The sequence below is a fragment of the Malus domestica genome, chromosome 15 (genome assembly GCF_042453785.1).
Source record: "Malus domestica chromosome 15, GDT2T_hap1".
NCBI lineage: Eukaryota > Viridiplantae > Streptophyta > Magnoliopsida > Rosales > Rosaceae > Malus > Malus domestica.
The window spans coordinates 3,930,956-3,953,374 of NC_091675.1; the positions used below are offsets into that span (position 1 = coordinate 3,930,956).

At 37.3% G+C, this 22,419-nt stretch overlaps 4 protein-coding genes across 5 annotated transcripts; all 4 read right to left on the reverse strand.

Annotated features, from left to right (window-relative positions):
• Positions 1-1,450: 1,450 nt before the first annotated feature.
• LOC103455822 (uncharacterized) lies at positions 1,451-3,800 on the reverse strand. 2 transcript variants are annotated; one of them, XM_008395416.4, is made up of 7 exons: positions 3,506-3,800; positions 3,328-3,427; positions 3,095-3,215; positions 2,583-2,704; positions 2,372-2,493; positions 1,860-2,019; positions 1,451-1,690 (listed from the first exon to the last, which is right to left on the reverse strand). In XM_008395416.4, exons 1-7 carry the CDS (start codon positions 3,660-3,662, stop codon positions 1,663-1,665), a joined length of 810 nt encoding a protein of 269 aa, XP_008393638.2. In that variant the 5' UTR covers positions 3,663-3,800; the 3' UTR covers positions 1,451-1,662. The 2 variants fall into 2 exon arrangements, with proteins under 2 accessions (XP_008393638.2, XP_070670429.1); XM_070814328.1 differs by having other exon boundaries at positions 2,372-2,520.
• A 5,178-nt stretch (positions 3,801-8,978) lies between these two features.
• LOC103455823 (pathogen-associated molecular patterns-induced protein A70-like) lies at positions 8,979-10,548 on the reverse strand. The gene has a single exon (XM_008395417.4). The coding sequence runs from the start codon at positions 10,117-10,119 to the stop codon at positions 9,199-9,201; it is 921 nt and encodes a 306-aa protein (XP_008393639.1). The 5' UTR covers positions 10,120-10,548; the 3' UTR covers positions 8,979-9,198.
• Positions 10,549-16,286: 5,738 nt separating this feature from the next.
• Positions 16,287-20,521, reverse strand: LOC103400108 (glutamate receptor 2.2-like). The gene is made up of 4 exons (XM_070814329.1): positions 20,349-20,521; positions 17,955-19,285; positions 17,003-17,860; positions 16,287-16,911 (listed from the first exon to the last, which is right to left on the reverse strand). The coding sequence occupies exons 1-3, from the start codon at positions 20,470-20,472 to the stop codon at positions 17,645-17,647; spliced, it is 1,671 nt and encodes a 556-aa protein (XP_070670430.1). The 5' UTR covers positions 20,473-20,521; the 3' UTR covers positions 16,287-16,911; positions 17,003-17,644.
• LOC139187534 (glutamate receptor 2.9-like) lies at positions 16,300-17,260 on the reverse strand. Its single transcript, XM_070814613.1, has 2 exons — positions 17,003-17,260; positions 16,300-16,911 (listed from the first exon to the last, which is right to left on the reverse strand). The coding sequence occupies exons 1-2, from the start codon at positions 17,258-17,260 to the stop codon at positions 16,300-16,302; spliced, it is 870 nt and encodes a 289-aa protein (XP_070670714.1).
• Positions 20,522-22,419: the final 1,898 nt, after the last annotated feature.

Below are 22,419 nucleotides of genomic sequence, written 5' to 3' on the forward strand. Positions count from 1 at the left end.
TGGTCAAGTTTCTTATAGCTTTTTGAACCCGGCTGTGTTTGCCGGTCGACAGGTTGTATCACCTCCCGAAAATCGAGATCTCGTTTCTAAAGCCGCCTTTATCTAAAAGAAGTTTTCGAGGTGACGTTTTTTAAACAATGCGGAATGAAAATGTAACGTTATTGAGTATGTAGTAGAGGGTCGATGGAAATTCAATATCAAGAGCCGTGTAATTCTTATTGATGATTAGAATCATCAAGATTCTCAATCTTTTTAAATACAAGCGATTTTACTACTTTAAATTATATTACAGAAGAGGAGGGAGGAGTTTGAACCCAAGACCATCCACCGCATGTGCAAGATTTCCATTTAAAAAATGGTTGAAGTGGGAAGTCGAAATTGACTTAACCGTAATTTTATTTTGATTAAGCAACAAAATGGTGGAAAGAAATGATAAAAATGCAGGTTAGGGCAGTTAACAAGGACATTATCTCAGCTCACTTGCTCTCTAGTCCAAATTTGTCCCGTAGGTTAGAGTTGATTAGAATATCGGTTTGTTTTGAGGTGTATAATCGTTCTCTTTCTCTTCAGTTTGGGCTTTGTCAAGGGAAGGAGAAGTTTCATGCTGATGGGTCCACCAACTTTGGATTTTTGGGTTGAAATGGGAATGTGTTTTGGGCTGCCTTCATCCAGTGCATAAACAATAATTATAAAATATGAAAAATAATACAGTTTCTCTAAAAACTAAATGTTCATATGAATGCTTCAACATGCAATTTGTATTTTGAGACAACGGCTCGGAGCAAAAGACATGGAGTACATAGAGCTAACAGAAGAGTTGACGCAAAACCGAGCGCAATGACGTTTTAGAATTCATGCAGCTAATCCTAATTAATGAGATGAGGCTTTGTTGTTGTTATTATATGAATGCTAGAACAATGATCACATGATAGAAAAATATGCATTTGTTCTTTGATGCACATGTATGCATATGACTAAGCACAATTGTCCAAAAGAACCATATTATACATGTGAAGGAATTTGTGCCATACATGTGCTACAAAGGTGATATCTGTAACTTCAATTATTCCCTCTGATACTTTACTAAAGAAAATAAACCCACATTATCAGCAATATAGAAGAGAAAACTCCAACTCGAACAAAATTCATGGTGTAATCTTCATTGGCCTGTCTATAATTAACCCAGACGACGAATATATCTACCCTGCAGATAATAACTGTACTAAAATGCCGGGTTTATATCATTAGTAACCGGTAAGCTGTCGTCGCAGTGCAGTTACAAAAGAGGTTCTAACTCCTGTAATCAAGTGAGTCAAAGTCCGGCTAAACTACGCCCTCTTAACCTCTTTTGGTTTTCCCTATATTCTGGCGGCCGATGGGCGATCACCACGTCACAGCCACCAGGAGAGAAAAGTTCATTAAAGGGAAGAAGGAAGGGGAAGGCACATGATTGACTAATATCATTAATAGTTTGCATTCGGAGAATAAATTCATTCAACTGAAATTGATTAATCTAATTGCTCAATGGCAGAGACATGTTTTTACTGAAACTTGGGAGTACAACAGATCACACTTTACCTCTAATGACTCCGCATTTACAGAATTTTCGAGCATCTGCTGGGACGCTGCACAGACAATGACATCATCTCTGCCTTGCCTCTTTCATGAACATTCTTTAAAGGCGCCTATTCTGTTATCAAGCCCACTAATATGTAAGAGAAAGAAATGTGTTCCAGATCATACTATAACAAGAAATCAACACTTCAAAACAGGAACATTTGCCAAACAATTTAACCTTTCATTTCACGCAGATCATAATATAACGGGAAATTTCACTAAGATGCAAAAAACTAGAGTACCTTTGACATTTAATGTTTCTATTCATGAGCATGATACTGAGCAGAACAGGGACCATCACTAAACACAAATGCCCCAACGAGTGTCCACTGATAATGAAACGATTTGCATGGTAGATTTTGCCGTCGGCAACGGATTCAAATTTGGCGAGAAGGTAAACCCCTGTAAAGAATTGCTTTTATGCTTTGCAGATAGGAATGTTCATTGGTGGAATGCTTAAACGATATATTAAACGTCAAACTTTTACATTTGAAATCCAGACTATCCATTGTGAAAGTTACTTTTATATCTAGGTGGAAATTTTCCTTTACCAAGAAAAAATGGGGCAAAGAAAAATATTTCCCCCTGTATATGCTTGCTACGATATTCTACTTTCACAAAAGAAAAGGTTCAAAACGTAATAGTAAAAACCGTTGCTTTGTACTGTATTTAATTGTGCAGGAGGCGGTAAATAGACTAATTAACAATCATACTATTTTTACTCAAGAAATAAAGATTAATGAACATGGCCTACCAGCGGCCCAAAGCCAATATCTTGAGTGAGTATATTTAGGTGGGAACACAAATGACATTGCTGGAATTGCCATACATGGAATCAACTGGAACATCATGGACAACCTGATATCATTATACGTTCTGCAAAGAAACTCATCCATATATCCACTATAAGAGTTTAGCACAAGAACATAGAGGGGAAAACACAAAACTTGAAGCACAACACTAACCTGTCATATGCAATGCTAAGAAAAGCAATGAAAAGGAGTGCAAACAGACAGCTCAAACCGATCCGCTCTCCTACTCTCTCCACTATAAAACTAGAGAAAAGAGAGGAGTATGCAATCATCATCTGCAATTCAGAATCTATCTTCAACAATTAAAATAAACAAAGTGAAACAGATTGTGCATGACTAGGATCCAGACACTTTGTTAATGACAAAATCATGGACCTTAATAATTGATTTTACTTTCCTTCCTTCACGGTCTTTCACGAAAGGGGTCAATGGCGCAACACAGGTTCAAGATTAAGGACAACATACGCTACTTTCGACATTCATGGACAAACCTTCAACTCGGGGTACATTTCAGGGACCAATGTAACAAACTTACAATTAAGTCATCAAAATAAAAACTTACGTTTACTGAAACTCTCAATCGTTTCAACAAACAAATAACCAGGGCAAATGTCACTAATTAATGGCTAAAACCGAGAGCTCTTGAGAAGGATTGAATTACTAACCGGCAAGGTGTCCCAAGTTACTCTACTATCATCAGGCTTCAAATGATAATAAGCAGACCCAAATGCCAGCCCTGCCATTCCAGCATAGAATAGTGCCCAACCCCAAACCTCACCCGGCAAACTAAAACCAGTTTCCAAACAACACCAACGAAAAAGTCAAAACTCCATTGAAATCAATGCAACAAACAAAATCAGTGCATGAAGTACTATATAATCCAGAGAGTGCAAAAAACCTGATGTTAAAAAGCCCCCCTTGCACGCAGAGCACAAAACCCAGAACGCCAACAACCAAAAATGGGAAATTTGTGATCACATTCAAGGTACTGGGCACTCCTGTGAAAAACCCAGATCATAAAATCAATCAAAACATAAATTTCAGTAAGACAACGAGAGAACGATAAGAAATTTTACCCACAAAATTGCGCATGTCAGCGTAGAGATGGTGTTTGGGAGAGTGAGAAATCTTGGGAGTGACCAGCATTAACAAAACCCAACACAGAAGCGCCCCTCCCCATATCCGCCGTCTCTTCCCTCTGATTGCAAGCTGCTGAGTTGCCATCCACACCATCCCTCTCTCTCTCTCTCTAAAGTTCACTCACTCACTGCCTGGTGGGCGGTGGTGGTGTAAAAAAGCCCCTTTTGAAATGGAATCGTGTTTTTTTTTTTTTTGTCAAAGTTGAAATGGAATCGTTGGGTCGTTTGTTCTGTTTATCTTGTTGTGGTTTGGCTATAAAGGTCAGACGTGTCAGGATCGTAAATACACCCACGCGGTACAGATGTTGGTAATCAATGGTGTATGATTGACTGTGATATAGCAATAAATGACAGTCATGTACAAATCAAACGCAGTCGCGCTTCTTTACTTCGGGGCCCGTTTGTTTTACTTTTCCCCTGTCAAATCCAAGTTTTAATTGCTTTTTTAAAGAAGAATTTTGGTCTGTCTACAATGATATCCACACATCATTTTTTACTCCTCACACAGCACTTATTGATTTATATTATTTGATCTTCTTCAATTCATTCAATCCAACCGCCGAAAATTAAGAGAGTGTGTAAGAAGTAAAAAATGGTGTGTGGATAGCACACCCCTAGAACAAAAGGAAAACTAATGAAAAATGTTTTGAAAACTTTGAATTTTAACGATAAAAAACAAAATAAAGGGTAAAGTGAATAGTATCATGATTGGTTTTTTAGTGTAAAAATATAGTTTTTCATTAAAATGAACAGTATCAGAAACGTTTTGTTAAAGTTCTCTAAAACAAAAGGTCATTTGGGATGAGTAACAATATGGCATATGATTTTAAAAATTGGCCAAATCTTGTTGGTAAATCTTACAATGCCCCTCCTTTGTTGAGAGAAATTTTGGTATGATTGACTGTTAAAATAGTTTTCACTAAGATTCGGTCATAAAATACAAAAGTCACATCCTTTTACTAGAGACGCATCATAATTCTTACATATTAAAACTATACAGTACCAGACACAAGATAAATTTTTCAAAAAATAAGGTTTTTTTTATTGAATAAGCCAATTCATTTGGAACCCTACAGATCCACTCTTTTTCCTATTCAAATATCAGCTTGTGTTTTCACATCGAGAATTCTTTGTGGATAAAGAGATATAGTCAAAGTGTTTCTACGTAAGTCTATTTTCGTTTTGACTATATTGAACTATCAAGTTAATAGATTGTTTGTTTGCAAAAATACCGTGTCAGTATTCAAGTGCTGCGATAAACAGAAGAACCAGCCCTAGCTGTTGATCCCTAACTTTGGCTTGGGGTCGGTGGCAATGTCATTTCCTCTTCCCTCTTCTCGCTCCCCTCTCTTCAGCTGGTTCCCAATCCCCTCTTGGGTGGTTGCTTCCTGAGTTGTATCTTAACTTTCCTGAGCTCTATCCCAGATTGAATATAATATCTTCTTTTCTATTTTAAATTTTGTTTTGTTATTAGCAATCCAAACTCGACTTGTTCATTTTTAAAGTCATTTTTTCTTCTTACTCAACTGTCCACCATTGAGTTTTATTATTTAGCAAGTGAATATTTGTTTTTTAAATTCAGAGAGTAATTGTTCATTTTGTTATGAATAAAATCTTTGACAACATTTTTTTTAACTGTTTAAAATAGAAATTTTCTTCAATGGTCTGGTGTCTAGACTACTGAATAGCACAAAAAATAAAATGTCGTTATTCAGTTGATGAAATTTTTTTTTTCTTTTCACTACGGATTTAATAGATAAAATTTTTAAATACTTAATAATTCGGACCACTAAAATGAACCGTGTTTTTCACAGAGGACTTAAAAAGTCCACACGAGGACTAAGTTACGGTTGAAATGCATCCGCCAGAATCCTTTGTTTTCTAGTTTGCAACGAGGACATACGCTAGGGTGGAAGTGCACACAAGAAAACACAACCCTTTGTTTCCATATGCGTAGCACGAGAACAAGACAAAGCATAAAAAGCAACACCAATTTACCTTTCACCAATCCCCTCACCTCACCGTGTTACGAACATTGAACGGTCCACGTTAATCCATTTTTCCTAGTGGACATGATGTTTATTCAACGTAAAACGTGCATTTGTCAAACCCTATCAAATAATATCCCCTTTGGATTATCCCTAAACCGTTCTCATCTGTAGATATTTATTTCTGAGAGAGGTTTCTAGCGTCCAAGAAAAACATATCTTCAGTGACACGCTCAAGTTAGATGTATATATATTTTCAACGACAGATAAATATCCAAATGATTATGTTTAAGATCATGATAATCATGTAACGCTGTGTGCAAAATTTAAAATGAATATCTTCATATGATTTGCTTTGGTAATTATGTTTGACATTATGTGGTGTGGGAAGATGCATGCTTCTGGAAGCGTTATGTCATTTTCCATACAACACATTTATACTGCAGTGATAAATTGAATCCGACACCGCCATCAGACTGACTCGCGGCAGAAACTTATCATTTTCAATGAAGAGGCAATCAATCAGGCGGCAATGCATATAATATTCCCACAGCTTTTGCTTAATCGGAAAAATACCACGCCCTTGTTTCACACAAGGTAGCAACTTATAATTAAGTTTCAGAAATGCTTTTAACTAAAAGAAAACGAATGGAAATGATTTGAAAATTTTGAGTTTTATCGATGAAGATAAAATAAAGGATAAAATGAATAGTACAATGATTGACTTTCTAGTGTAAAAATACGGTTTTTCGTTAAAATGAACAGTACCAGAAGCTTTTCGTTAAAGTTACCTAAAAAATAATTGAAAGCATTTTTACAAGATTAATTATGCTTTTTTTTTATTAGAAAATACTTCAAGCATTTTTTCTAAATTTACGAATATTTTATTAAGAATTAGTTTCGAAAAATATTTTTACCTAAATATTTTCACTTATTTTAAAAAGGCTTCCAAACAAACTATCAACTTCCAGGTAAATAAAATATTTACTTTTTTATATTAATTTTTAATTTTATGGTTTTGATTAAGTATTTAAACAATTTGGTTATTCAATTAATAATTAATCATCAAGTTGAGCATCTTAGTAGACCTCGATAAAAACCACTTGCAAAAGTTGTTTGAGTTTGTGTAAGACTCAAGGGCATCTATGTGTTCCAAATTACAATTATTCAATTATTGTATTGAGCTACAAGATCTACTTGTGACATTGCTTTGCTTCCACAACAATTATAGCATCATCATCCTCCTTTTATTTTGTTTAATTTCCAATTATCAAATTCCTCACAATCCCCCCAATGTCAAACTATTAAACTTTACACTGTAGTGGTAGATATTTAACGAGAAGAGGTCTCGAGTTCGATCATACAAATTTGAAAACGATATACATTTATAATGAATTCAATACACAGTTATTGTTGACCATGAGTTCGTTATTAGTTTAACGCATGTTGAATAGTAATCTAGTGATTAACAATAGAGATTAACAGTAAAAATGGAGATGAGAAAGGATAATTTGGGGATTAGATCCCATCCGGATCCACTTTGTGGAGATCCTAGGGATTACCACATTTTAACCATTTATCATGTATCGTGCGGTCATAAATTACTTGACTTTTTTTTATTTAAAATTAAACACAAATAGCATCTGACGAAAATTGATCGCACGATATACGATAAACGGTTAGGATGTGGAAATCCCTAAGATCCTGATAAAATGACTCCGTAGAAGATCCTCTTCCGCTAATTTGGACCTATTGTCGCTAAAAGTGATTAAGTGAAGATTAAAAAGTTTTTACCCTCTAATGTGGGCCCTCCCTTTGATGACTCGCATTCAAAACGTGAATACAAAACCTTGATAATATGAGGACCAGAACCGAAGGACTGAAAAGAGATTTAATATACGAAGTTTTAACGAAAAGTTTGCGGTATTGTTCACTTTAATGAAAAATTATATTTTTACACTAAAAAGTTAATCATGGTACTATTCACTTTACCTTGAAAAATCATATTTTTACACTAAAAAGTCAATTATGGTACTATTCACTTTACCTTTTATTTTATCCTTATCGTTAAAACTCAAAGTTTTCAAGCTATTTTAATTAGTTTTCCTTTTAATATAAGGTACATATCATTAAAGGATTTAACTTTGCTGTTGCTTACACCTAATTCAGGCTGAACACGTGTTCAAATTTTGATTTAAAAAATTAAAATTTAAACATGTGTCCAGCCAAAATTAAGTGTAAGCAGCAACTGCTGCTGAATTTGCAACAGCCAAGTCCAGTTCGTCATTAAAATCCTCAATTTGGTAGCAAACTCCGGCAAATTATACATCCACATATTATCTTAATTTTGGAAAAACCAAGACGAGGATATGTATTGCATAGTACCAAACGAAACGCAATCCCCCCCACGTGCAGCACAACCAAGCACCTAAATTTGCGGATATAAGCACAAAGGACGAAAGCCATATTAAACTAAAGAGAAATCCAGCTTGAGAATACTTTTAATTAATTGAGTTATAAATTTTTTAAGTATTTCAATATAAGATAATAAAGTCTTTCTCTGTTATTTTATTTATGGATTACGTTCGAGTTAAACCAGTTAGCCATTAGTTTAAGAGTGCTATATTTACTATTATTTGTGTTATTTTTTAATAGAGGCAAATATCTACCAACACATGAGTAATATTTTTGCTAGTTTAATGGTGTTTGTCCCCACATTGTTGAAGGCTGTCTCAAGTTAGCAAAGATGATATATATTTACGATGAGTTTGATACGTAATTATGGATAGTCTCGTTACAATTGTGTCGCCTTATTGTAGCACTGCTTGTACCATTTTAAAAGTGTGAGTAAATATCTTATCGTATGTAAAAAGAGAAGTGAATGAAGTGTAATAAAATTATCAAAACTAATTTCATGACACAATCTGGTAAGGGAAAGATGATTAACACAAAGCTTCGTGTGACGTTCTTAACAACTCGAGCAACATACTCCATGCGACAATCAGAACCGTTTAGGTTATAAATTGTTTTTTATAGTCAATACCATACCAAATGCCAGCTACCACTCCTTCCACCACACCCCAAAACCCACATGGGCTACATCGAAGTGGAAGGTTAGAAAACTAACCAGATATTTTCAACCAATTTTTTTCTTTAATAACGCCAAATTAATCAACAGTCTGGAAAATGAACAAAGATTAATCATTGTGTTTAAAAATCAAACGGTTGAAGATTGTTCAAAATACCTGGTAGGCTGGATTGTCGAAAACAAATATTTTCATCACCAAATTTGCATGGAAAATGGTTAGAACTCCGCAATTTCTTCTTACATATAAATCACAGTTACGTACTAACTGCGAATTAATCTGAGCCATACAAGCTCTAACACTGCTGCAAATAGGATTTTACCAAATACCCTCAAATCGCAGAAAATGAAGTCTTCCCACAATGTTATTTGGTAACACTATGGTGGAACCAGATGACGTCACAAAGGGCAAATATGTGAACAAATAGTACAAACACAAAGCAGCAGCAGAGTAGTGAGCAGATCTACGTTACATCCATTAGACCCCAACCCACCCCCAAAATTAACCAAAATTAAAAAAACCACCCAATCCCAGAAAATAATTAAATTTTTCCCCCTCACTTCTCGCTCCCTCTAGTAATCATGCCCTTGTACCTTATGATCGAATCCAACCGCTGCAACTTCAGTTGGTTCTTGAACTTGTTGATGAAATCATCCGCCTTCGCATCCACCTCATCGTCGTCCTCCGCCGCCTTCGCCACCTTCCTCTCCCTCATCGTCGCCGGCCGGCGAATCTCGGCGACATCATCCTCTTGAAAGTGAGCGAAAGCAGACTTGGAGCTCGCAGACTTCTTCATCTTCTTCGGGAGCTTGGCGGGCACCTCGCCGGACGCCGGCTTGGTGTCCGACTTGGTCCGGCTCACATGGTGGTCCTGCAACGGCTTCAGCTGACTGAAAACCTCCTCCAGACTGCTCTGTGTATCACCTGCTTCTGAAAAATCTGGAGTTTCTGGTTCTGGGTGTTCGTGTTCTTCAAAAAGGTCGTCATCTGGGAACTCGTCGTGCTCCGGAGCTTGCTCGAAGTTGGATTCCGGCTCATGGGTTTTGTGCGGAGGGGCAGCGGCGGCGGGGGGCTGAGATGGGTAGAAATTGATGGACTTGAGCCGCTGCAGCAGAGAAGGGGATCTGGTCAATGGGGGCTGTTCGAGCTCGTGGGTGTGCTTAAAAGCGTAATGGGTAGCCTCAGTAGTTTCTGGGTGTTGCTCGAAAGTGCCGGCGTGTGGCTCCGGGGATCTGTACTGGTAGAGGTTGATGGATTTGAGCCTCTGCAGCATAGATGGAGATCTGGCGAGGCCTCCGCCTTGGTGGTTGTTCTGGTGCTGCTGCGGGTCCTGCTGTTTCTGGGTGGAGCCCAAGTTTGAAGCAATGGCGATGGTGCCAATCATGACATTGAGGAGGAGGAAGAGGACAGTTGGAGTGAACCAGCTGTTTATGGAAGCCCAAATAGAAGGCAGGGATGTAACAGATTCTTCAAACATGGCTGACAGTGTTTAGAGAGAGAGAGATGAAAAATGGGGAGAGGAAGAAGAAGGGCAGAAATAGAAAGCTTCTGTGTGCTTCCATGTCTCCTTTTTATTTGGGTGGGATATTTTCATCATCCTGTGCAGGTTTCTTGGTATTTTGTGTGGAAATTTTATTTGTTGAATTTTTAATTTTCATTTGTCATGATCTCGAGGCACGCGTCGCTGAGTGATGGGTTTGCGTGTGGGAAACAGACAGAAAAGAAGCGGTGGTTGGGACAAAAATGCGAGCTTGTGGTTGGATTAAACAGAGGGTTAGCGATTAATTATTTGCAATTCGGTTGTGGAAAACAATTTATTCACACTCAGAAATTTTGAGTTTGATTTACTTTTTTTCAATATCGTTTATATGAAGAAAAAAAAATTATCATTTAGTACTATATTTTAGTAATATTTTTTTTACTTGTAAGTAAGTTATTTTAGGTTTGATTCTCGCTAAAGACGAATTTGAATCACATTATTATCATCCAATTATAAGGTTAAGTTCACCTTCTCCTTTTTAGGGTAAGTAATATATTTTGATAAAAAAAAGGAGTTGGAGAGAGTGTTCATTCTTTGCACATGAAGTTCCGAGTTTGATTTTAGATCCAATAGGCAGCTAAAGCATTTGCTTGTGCACATGAAATGACGCAAATGAGAACCAAGGGACCGTGGAGATAACTTGAGAATCACTCAACCAAGGGTAACGAATTCGTTTGACGTCGCTAATCGTGGATTCAATACGACCAAGTCTCACACTTGATTTTAAGGAAAAAAAAACTCACTCTCTTCTTAGATTGATTATAATTCACTTAATTGACTACCTTAAAGATACATTTGGAGCCCTTTAAATAGGGAGATACGTACTCATTTGATACAAGAGATAATGAAAACTAAGGATAAGGTTAGGGAGATTAAATTTGTAAACAAAATGATTTGTCACCAGTAAAAATAAGTACGTTTATCAATACTTAAGTAATAAACCAATTATAAACTTATATATCTTTTAGTTTTCAAAATTTAATCTGTATAACTTTACTCTAAAACTAAAGAAAGCAACTTGTAGTTACAAATTACAATGCAGCCTAATTAAAAGAGCTTTAATCATACTCTCACCAGCCATTTATTCTCAGACACTACATCATGAAACGACGCGTTTATAATGCTCTTATTACCCTTAGTCAAGGGTTATCTCCAATCTTCATAGATAGTGGCGTACAATTGGAAGTGGAGTGGAGTTTTCCTTATACCAAATTTATGTAGAAAGAGAACAACAGTTGGGTTGTAGGATGTTCTTCTTCCATGCAAACAGTTGGGTTCGATTTTGCATGTCTAAAATGTACCAATACACACGACGTGATAAACCAATATCTGGATTCCACATTACAATCCGTAATTTAATATTCGAAAACTTGAAAATTAACTAGATTGATTGAGTGCAGTTTCTCTCGTACCAATCCATTCCTTCTCATGTTTTAGCTTTTACGACTCATTATCGCCTCTCAGAGTCTCGTTTCAAGTACACAAACATGTTGACCATTCACAACTCTGGTAAGTGATTACTGGAATACTTTCAATGGGACCTATGAGGACTCACATGTGGTATAAAGTATAGGGGCAATCAAATTGAAACATAAAGATAGTGGAAGTATTTGTAGTATAAATTAAGGTGTATTTTAAAACATTTTTGCCGAAAATAGGGGCAACATGGGCAATGGGCATGGCCGGGGTTGTCTATTAAATTTCGAATGTCAACACACAGCATGGTAACATGCTGGCTAACATGGCCCTCCCTCCTCTTCTTCCGTCCTCCATTATTACCAAGCTTCCACCACCACCACCTTTTCTTTTGTTTACTCCAAAAACAGTCGGCAGAAGGCCACCATAATACAAATGGGCTCGCTTCTCATTGGACTGGCCCAACTTGTTAGAAGCCCGATGGACTCGGTTCATGTCGAGCCCAAATACAAAACTTCCTTCACATCATTTTTCACTAGTGAGTGCTTGAGATCTAACTGACTGTTCCAAATAGTTGTACCAATACAACAACTCGTGGTTTTTAATTTATGCCATCTCGAACCAAATAATGGTCAGATGTCTCGTTTTAGCCCTCTGGCCCTCCAAGAAATCAATATAGTAATGAACAGTGCATGACCATATTTCTTACCATCTCCAACTAAGGGCTAAAGGGTCATAGGGCTCGTTTTAGCTCTGTCACAAAAAACCATCTCCAACTGAGGGCCAAACATAATTTATTATTTACTACAACAACTTAAATTTAAAAACTACTACAACTTATATTTAAAAACTACAACTTAAATTTAAAAACTACAAATTAAATTTAAAAACTACATTAACTTAAATTTAAAAACTACATTAACTTAAATTTAAAAACTACAACAACTTAAATTTAATATCCACAATCAACATCATCTTCACCATCTACCATTGTAAGAGTATAGTCAGAGGTAAACAACTGCCGCCGGGTCGTAATATCTTTTTTTTCCCCATCAAAATAGGCCTTACTCATTGGAGTGTAATTCAAAATGTTCATTTCCATATTCTTATCATCCATCTCTTCTTGTATTTGTTTGGCCCGTTCTTCATGCCTACGGTTCATTTCTTCCGGGACAATGGCATTTTGCTCCGCCATTAATCGCAATGAGGCCACCACTTCCTGTTGAGCGGTGTAATCATCATTTGCCTTGCCTTTTTCCTTCAACCTTCGGGTCTTGTTTCATCCCATAGCCCTATGTATGGCACCTTCACTCGAAGACAGATTTTCTTCCCTTGTTGGTTGAATGGTAGGATATCCATCTTCATCCATGTCTACAGCTGAGGATGCAGTTTCGAACACCGGCATAGGACCTACTCTATGTTGAGGTGGATCTTCAAATAACACCCACCCTTTAAAAATTTCCCAACAACCATGATACTGAAAGGGTTTCGAGCTGCCCTCCATATACAATTCATTCGCTTGGCGTACCTAGAAAATATAATTACAAAAATTAAAGGAAATTAATTTATGAAATTAAATGTAATATAATTAAATATTTAAAATAAATTATGAAAGCACTTACTTCATCGAAGTAATTAGCGCCGCTTTCATGTCTACTTGAGGCTGATAATAGTGTTTGATGCCATTTGTTTAAACTTGGCTAAAGATGTTTCTTCGATCTTGAAGAACAACTCTCGTGGTTTCATATATTTGGTGGAGTGGTGCCTTCGTAGAACTCTAAGTATTTTTTGGACACACAAGTCCAAACACCTTCACTTCTTCACTTGTTTGAGAACTCCTCCTCACACTATCTTCCGACACCCATTTATAAGCCATTCAAAGAGCTTCATCTTCTTTTTGGGTCCAAGCCCTACCTTTCATTGCAGACGATGCCATTTGAAAATTATTGAAAATTTTGAAGGAAATATTTTTGGAAGAGGTAGGAAAATATGAGAATTAAAATGGTTTAGGAATGGTGAAAAATTTGTGAGAAATGGTTTAGGTATTTATAGGAAAAAATGAGAATTAAAAAAAAAAAAATTGGCTCGGACAAAAAAAAAAAAAATTCAAAAACCAATGGTAACTGACGCCAGCTAGCTGTTGGAGATTCAAAAATAGAGCCCCACCCAGGTCCAACTGGCTGGCTCATTTCGGCCAGCCGATTGGCCATTTGGCCATTTTTTGTTTAGTAGGGCCTACGAGCCCTTTGGCTTGGCCTTTGGTTGGAGACCGTTTTCGGACTATTTTCAGCCATTTGGACCATTCGGTTTGAGATGACGTGTTTATAAAGCTCTTATTACCCTTAGTCAAGGGTTATCTCCAATCTTCGTAGATAGTGGCGTACAATTGAAGTGGAGTGGAGTTTTCCTTGTACCAAATTTATGTAGAAAGAGAACAACAGTTAGGTTGTAGGATGTTCTTCTTCCATGCAAATAGTTGGGTTCTAATTTGCATGTCTAAAATGTACCAATACACACGACGTGATAAACCAATATTTGGATTCCATATTACAATCCGTAATTTAATATTCGAAAACTTGAAAATTAACTAGATTGATTGAGTGCAGTTTCTCTCGTACCAATCCATTCCTTCTCATGTTTTAGCTTTGACGACTCATTATCACCTCTCAGAGTCTCGTTTCAAGTACACAAACATGTTGACCATTCACAACTCTGGTAAGTGATTACTGATTGGAATACTTTCACTGGGACCTATGAGGACTCACATGTGGTATAAAGTATAGGGGCAATCAAATTGAAACATAAGGATAGTGGAAGTATTTGTAGTATAAATTAAGGTGTATTTTAAAACATTTTTGCCTAACAGTTATGTAGGTGTGACTCTGCTTGGTTAATCCGCGTTGGGGGGTCCCTACCTACCTGATTATCTTGACCTTGCTTGGTTAATCCGCATTGGGGGTCACTAGTGGTCCTGCTTGGTTAATCCACATTGGGGGACCATACTATATATGGATCGCACTTGGTTAATCCACGTTGGGCGATCCTTATAGCCATGTATGCTTAGGAGTGATCATGCTTAGTTAATCCTCATTGGGTGATCACCTTCTCACAATTGTAAAAGTGACTCTGCTTAGTTAATCGGCATTGGGGGGTCATTGCCTACTTGGTTACTTTCTCAGGGATGGCTCTGCGTTAATCCGCTTTGGGAGGCCACTTCCTGTTTGGTTACTTATACAGGCTTTGGCCAATAAGCGTCCGTCTAGCCCTAGTTTTTAATGTACATATGAAAGATGGCTTTTGAGAATCTTGTGGTTTGAATTAGAAAAGCCGTTGGATGTCTGGGTGACTCTTTAAGAGTTTTCAGCAACTTGATTAAGATTTCATAAAGCATGATTCTATACTTGATGTTTATAGATTGTGATCGATGGTCTGTTTTTATTGAATATCACATACTTGTATTATTGTCACTCACCCGAGCTTCATAACTTATCCAAGTGTTTGATTTGCCCAGTGTGCCATCTCCATGATGTAGGCATTGATTATACATATGACAGGTTTGGGTAGATTATGAGAAATTGCTTGATATTTTGGTCCCGTTGAGTGATTTGGAACCCGATGTTATTGGATTTTGTTGAGTGGTCCGGAATCCTTGCCCTTGCTCATTTCCATAAGGTTAATCTAGAACCCTAGACTCAAGTAAGTAGAAATTACCCACAATAGACCTTGTGAATATAAATTAGATTTACCATGTTTATTACACATAATCCAAGTAGGGAATTATATAGAGTTCCTTAATTAAATTCATAAAATGATATGTTATTGCATTGATTGATTAACGTAGTTAAATGTTAAGATCATGCATCTTTGATTCATGAATTGATTAATTGACGAGATTGTGGAATGACGTTAGATATGATTGTATTAATATGATTAGACTCATTGATCAATGTGGCTTGAGATTAATATTGTGCTTCGTTGGTTCTTTAATATGTTACATGCTATGAATTGCGATTTTATGTGGGAAACATGGTGATTTATGTGATGGATGAAGTGGAAATTTTAAGTGTCATATGAGATTGATATGTAGCCCTGAACCTAGTAATTTCATGCTTGCCAAGTTCTAATAATTGATTGATGAAAGCTATGATATTCTACTTAAAAGTATGGTGATAAAAGTCAAGTGTAGTGTTTGGGAATTACGAATGGTTTGATCTCTGTTTAGGATACGTAGGCAGTCTAACGTGGAGGTTAAATGTAGCTATAAAGTATACGAAAAATTACTAGGCAATTCGATTATCGAGTTATGCTTTGACATATCCAAGAGGCGGGGTAGGTTAGAGATGCGAGTATTTGGTGACGTCATGTGTCGATCCAGAATAAAAGTTGGGATCGGGACGTGACAATTGGAATGCAGATGTGGAGTGAAAATTTTGGTGACTAATGTAGTATCTAGTCGAAGAGTTTTCAATATGTTAGGCAGATATTCAGGGAGAACATAGCCCTGTAGAGAACTTATCTCCGGCTGCATATAAATTCTCGCAAGTGGCGGGTGAGGGAAGACATCAATCTCTTCAACTCCTTTTGCATGTCATAAATCATCAATTAAGATAAGAAAAACAATATAGGGAGAATATATATTTACAAAATAATTTACTCTGAATCAATAGCTTTCTTGGGCAATAGTCTATTCTAATTTAGGGTTTAGGTCTGTCTCTCATAGCTTGGGGAGGAAGTTAATCCAATACCATATTCATGAGTACTTTTGTCTTGGGTTGCTTGACCATTGGGATTCAGATCGCCACCAAGCACGGAAGAATTAGGAGTTCCCACCAGCACTTGATAAACAATGTGCTGTCCAACGGGGTCGGAAAAGCCTGATGATGACCTTGGGGGACAGCTGCTGTTTGGTGAAGATTCAGCCGCAGCTATACCATAATCACTATCTTGCAGCGTGCTCTTCTTAGAAGTATCGGAAGTGAGGTCTTTTCTGTAATAATATACTCTTAATACTTCATGAATTCTTGTCCGAAATGAGGCTTCGGAATCTGCGCGTGTCAAGATGTGGCTATGCTCATAGAGGAACATAGCCGTAAATATGAGGATAGCTAGTGATGAAGCAACACCAGCAACGATGAAAAGTCCCCAAAAGCTATCAAGACTAAGAGTGTTGGAACTTTCCACGGGGTTGGAGTTTGAACATCTTTCGTTTTTCTTGAACCACTTATCTTCGATGGCCTTCATTTTATTACTCTCGTGCACTTTAGTGATTGCTGTTGAAAAATCACATGTGAGAAGCGAACCTTTCTGAAAGACCTGCAGGTAAGCCAAAGGAAAAAAAGCTCACACCAGAAAACATGTACTAGTTAAAGGAGAGAAGCCCAGAAAGAGAAACAAGTGAACTTACAAATGCAAAGCCATTGCCCTTAAATGTTGGCTCGACAATGGTATATTTTGAGCAATAAGTTGAAACAAAAAGTTTCAAGTAGGGCGTTTCATCAAAAGCAGCAGAAATACCTCTGTTTTCATTCCCCTTGCGAAGAAGTTCATCCAATTCTTCTTCATATGTATAGGTCCTAAATTTATCATCCTGAAATCCTAGCTGTTTCAGAATTCCATAAGTAAAAGAACCTGTTTTGAAGCCAACATAGTCCCCATTCCTCATGAGATGGTGACAATCAGTAACGACTGGTTTGAGCTATTGGACTGTTAAAAATGACGTTAAACTAGCTGCATAGCTTTGAGTGAGTATGAGGACAACAAAGCACCAGATGATCACTACAAACCTAGCCAAGTTGCTTACTACTCGCTCCCCTGAATAAAAATTCAAACGAAAACCCATTAACCATTTGGATTTACTTGTTTAAGACTGGATTCACAGAGTACATATCGATTTGTTCTAAAAATATTAATTACCAGTAAAGTGTAATTAATCATGACGGAACTTACGATGTGCAAAAGCCATGGTTGAGAAGGAGAACCACATACTTGTGCCAATTTGGTGATGTGCACGCCCCTGAAAGTCTTTGTTTTTTGGGTGTTCAAGAAACTAGACCACAAAACCAATGAAAATAAAAAAGGAGCCGCTGGTTACCCAAAGGTCCCAACTCAAAGGCTTCAAGAACACCCAGGTGTTTTTCGCACCATTGTTTCCTTTCATAGGCACGACCATTGATAACCCGGATTCCATATATGGCAATGTAAAGTCAACAAACAAGGATCTATTTGCTCTAATGGTAAAATCTCCGACTGCAGCGTCATAGTTCTGTCAAGTAAAAAGGCCAAAGTTTCAATTGAAAAGTTTTGCTAAATCAAGAATGTAATCTGAAATAAAGAAAGCTTAGAATATGAGTTTTTACCCTGAGAAATACTTGATAGATCAAATCACTGTAACTACCAGCTTTCTTACCATCAGGCCTTGCAAAGGGATGAAACTCATAAGGAACAGGGTACGGCAATTCTTCTATTACCGCAGTAAAGACATCTATGCAGTATTCAGTGACCTTGGTTGTATTAGTGCTTGGATCATGTTTCACACTTACAAATTCGTTAAACCCTTCCTTCACCGGGACTCCAATTCTTAAGATCCCATTCGCACTAATCTGCCAACCCCTTGGAACTGAGGTGGTGTCTCCAGGCCATATAATAGGTCTAAGACTGGCATTAGAAGTAGAGTGTTTGCTTGTATTTTTGTCCGATTGAATGTTTCTTACAAGTCCATTTTTGGGTGTCCAATATCCAATCCCCCTTTCCCCATTATCATTCACATTAACTACCTGAAAAGTTGATGATTGTAGTTGCCTATTAATAAGGCTGAAATCTCCTGAAAGACCTCGGAATCTTGTACCTGATAGTTCTCGGACAAGTTCAGTACGACTTTGAGAGACCTCTAATCTCTCCGAACCAGTGGAATTGCCAGAATCGTTCATCTTCTGGAAGTGGAAGTTTATTGTTCCAACCTTCTCAACTGCCATGGCTAGTGCCCAAGCGGCATCATACGCCCACAATCCAAAAATATCCAATTTAACCCTCGGGATAGTTGGATTGTCTTGTCGAAATTTTGATTGCCATCTAGCTCTAAAACTTTCAAGCTCTTTTGTAATGGGAACATAAGTCTTTAAACCCAACACCCCTTGCATGTTATCTATGTCGACAGAAGGATTTAAGGAAGTAAAACAGTTAGTCATCCCATTTGTCATTATCCAAACATAGCCTTCATCCATCATGCCAATGTCATTTGCTTTTGAGAAAAACCGAGAGCCAAGATAAGGGGACATATGCACTATGAAGACCCTGGTTCGCATTGACATCAACTTGCGAAGCTCTGTAACAATTTCCTCATCCGTGGCGATTGAAGGAATGAAACTCCAGTAGGGCACATGAACACCAACTGCTTGCAAAGCAGTAGTCAGGTAAGGTATTACTTCATTTCCGAACTCATTGTCAACACTGATGGGCACTGCTTCAGTCCAACCAAAGGCCTGGATGACACTACTAATGGCTTTAACTTGAGATGAGTCATTCTGCGCAATTCGGAAAAAGTATGAACCCTGAAGAGAAGGGCTTGTTGCGGAAAATGATATTATGGGCACCTGAGCTTTATTTCCAAGCTTTATTACAAAGCTGGCTTGCATTGATGATTCTAACCCTATGATGGCTTGCACTTTCTCATTTTTAATCAAGTCTAGAGCTGTTTCAAAGGTGAAAAATGGAAATTAATTAAACTCTGATGTAACTTCAGCTAGAAATAAGCATTTCTAGAAAATTATAATGGTTGAACACGATATAAATCTAACCCAACCAGATCCAAACAAACTTGGTTCTACCCAAGTAAGCCTAACCGACCAGGGTCACTTGGATGAGCCACGTTGGATGAGCCACGTTGGAGCAATTTTAGAAAACAAACAAAATTAAAGGTATATGAATTGAAGAAGAAGAAGAATAGCACGCACTTGTTAGTTAACAAAACTCGAAATTTGATAGCATATATATAAAAAAAGGTATTATAACAGTTCATTTATGTTATAACAACAAACTTATATAAAACATCAACAATAAAATTATTGAGAAAAGTTGTAGAAACCTGACAAACTTGGAGATTGAGACTTGCCCGAATGCAATGTTCTAATGAAAATCTTGGAGAAAACTGACAAACTTTTTTTTTTTTTTGGAAATGCAAAGATAGCTTGTATGAACTGAAAAAGATTTGACGGCAGCCAAAAAACAGTAGCAAGCCAAAAGGCAGCCACTTCAACAAAACAACACTTCTTAACAACATTCCTCGTACGCAAGTGGCCCTTTACTACAGTGGTGGAAAGGTATTGAACCATTGCATGACTGTGTGGTTCAAACCCCGTTAATGGCTAATTTAACGTTTAATCTGACAAAATCTTTCGTTTGACAAATAAACAAAAAAAAAAAAACAACATTCCTCAGACACAACACTTAATAGAAGAAGAAACTGCCACCGGTTAATTTTTTTTTTCATTCAATATCGAAAATTAAATAATTAATATTTAAATTTCCCACAAGCCATACCGGCTCATCCTTGGTCGTGCTGAGCAGAAGGTTGTGACAGATCACAGACATTTAGCATCTCCAAGTGAAAGTACCGAACCACACCAAATAACATGGAAGACCCCGACCATTTGAACCGATTGGGAATCAACACCTTCAATATTCTAATAGATAGTGAAACATATTTAAGAGAAGAAAAAAGAACACACAAAAAAGAGAAGAGGTAGAGAAAGAACCTGCAGTAGCTGCAACAACATCATCTTCTGCAGAGTCCCTTTTGTGTAGGACCAGCCTCGTATTGTAGCCTGCATGAGAGGCGTAATAGTCGGCGAGGGCCATGTCAATGCAGCTCATCCCCATTTTCCCAGACCAGGTATTCAAGTCAGGAACCACTCCCACATGTACTGGAATAAATCAAATATTTTTCTAACATTGAACCCTAGAACACATCATAATCTTAATTACACATATGAAGCTAACCTGCAGAAGACATGGTCGTGTTTCAAAGAGACTCTTCTACTCACTAGAGACCTGAATATTCTTATGGTGATAGTCCCAAAACGAAGAACCCCTTCTATGTGAGCAGGGAATCCTTTTTATAGAGTTAGTGTTCCCCAACTTCCATCTATCGTGGAAGATGGTTATTCCACTGTTGCCTCTAATTCCATCGTGCATGTAGTGGACCTGATACATGCTTCAAACTGCAAGCACTATGGATGAAGCTCCTCAATTATAGGATATGGTTTTTCCACGTATTTAAAAAAAACCCTAACTGACTTATAATTTCAAATATGCTGACTCACTATTATCAATACTAGTTGAGTCCAATAAGGATTCCTACATTCTCCCACTTGGACTTAACTAGTCTTTGGATTTGAATCAACATATTCAATTATAAGTCACCTTAAGTGATCACAATGGGTCTTTTCACGCAATCCATATCTTATACACATCTACCAACAGTCCCATTTAAAACGAACTCCAGAAAACGATGCAAGTAAAGTACTGCATGCACCCTGAAATCACGTTTTTAACAAGTTCTGATGTATAATGTCAATGGCATATACATATATATTCAATCCATATCATTTTATGCACTACAATTATCACACTCTTGCTTCGAACAACTGTACTTCAAATCCAGTCAAGCTTCCTATACACAACAAACTTATACAATGTGTTCTTTGGAACAAACATCGATCACATGCATTTAGTGCTTCAAATAAGTCTGTACATGCAGTCTAAATAACAATTAATACATAAGCTTGAAAGAAATTCGAAACATAACTTGCTGCAACACCTACATGTTAGTGATCATGATTTATCCAGCAACATTCTTCTCACTCCCACAGACCAGCTGAATCAAAGCTTTCATGGAACCCCATGCTTGTGATGTGTTCTTTAAACACTCCCACTGCTAAAGGCTTTGTTAAAGGATCAGCAATCATCCTTTGGGTATCAATGTGCTCCACTAATATGTCACCTTTCTTCACATGCTCCTTTACAGATAGATATTTGACATCCATCAAGCGTGTTGCCTCAGATTTCTTATTATTCTTCGAGAAAAATACAGCTGCCTTATTGTCACAATGGATAACCAATGGTCTTGAAATTGAGTCCACCAATCTCATGAAAGTAATGAGATTTTTCAACCACAACCATTTCTTCGTTGCTTCAAATAAAGCTATGAACTCAGCTTCCATAGTTGAGGTTGCCAAAGCCTTTTGTTTAACACTTTTCCAGGATACTGCTGCACCTCCAAGTGTGAATACATAACCACTCGTGGATTTCCTATCATCCAAACATCCTGCAAAGTCAGAGTCCGTGTATCCTACTAGTTCAAGGTTCTCCACACTCCTATAAACCAACATGTAGGATTTTGTTCTTTGTAAATATCTCAAGACCTTCTTAGCTGCAACCCAATGTTGTTCCCCTGGATTAGCTTGGTACCTCCCCAATACACTAATTGCAAAGGCTAAATCAGGCCTTGTACAAACCTGTGCATACATAAGGCTTCCTACCAATGAAGCATATGGTTTTGTTGACATTCCATGTTTCTCCAGTTCATTCTTTGGGCATTGAGATTTATTGAGTCTGTCTCCTTTCCCCATTGGTACTTCTCCATTCGAACAATGTTGCATGTTGAACCGTTGCAGCACATTTTCAATATATGACTTCTGTGAAAGTCCTAATAATTTTTTTGACCTGTTTCTGACAATTTCAATGCCCAGTACAAAAGAAGCATTCCCCATATCCTTCATTTCAAAGGTTTTAGATAACAACCCTTTTGTCTCCAACAACATATTC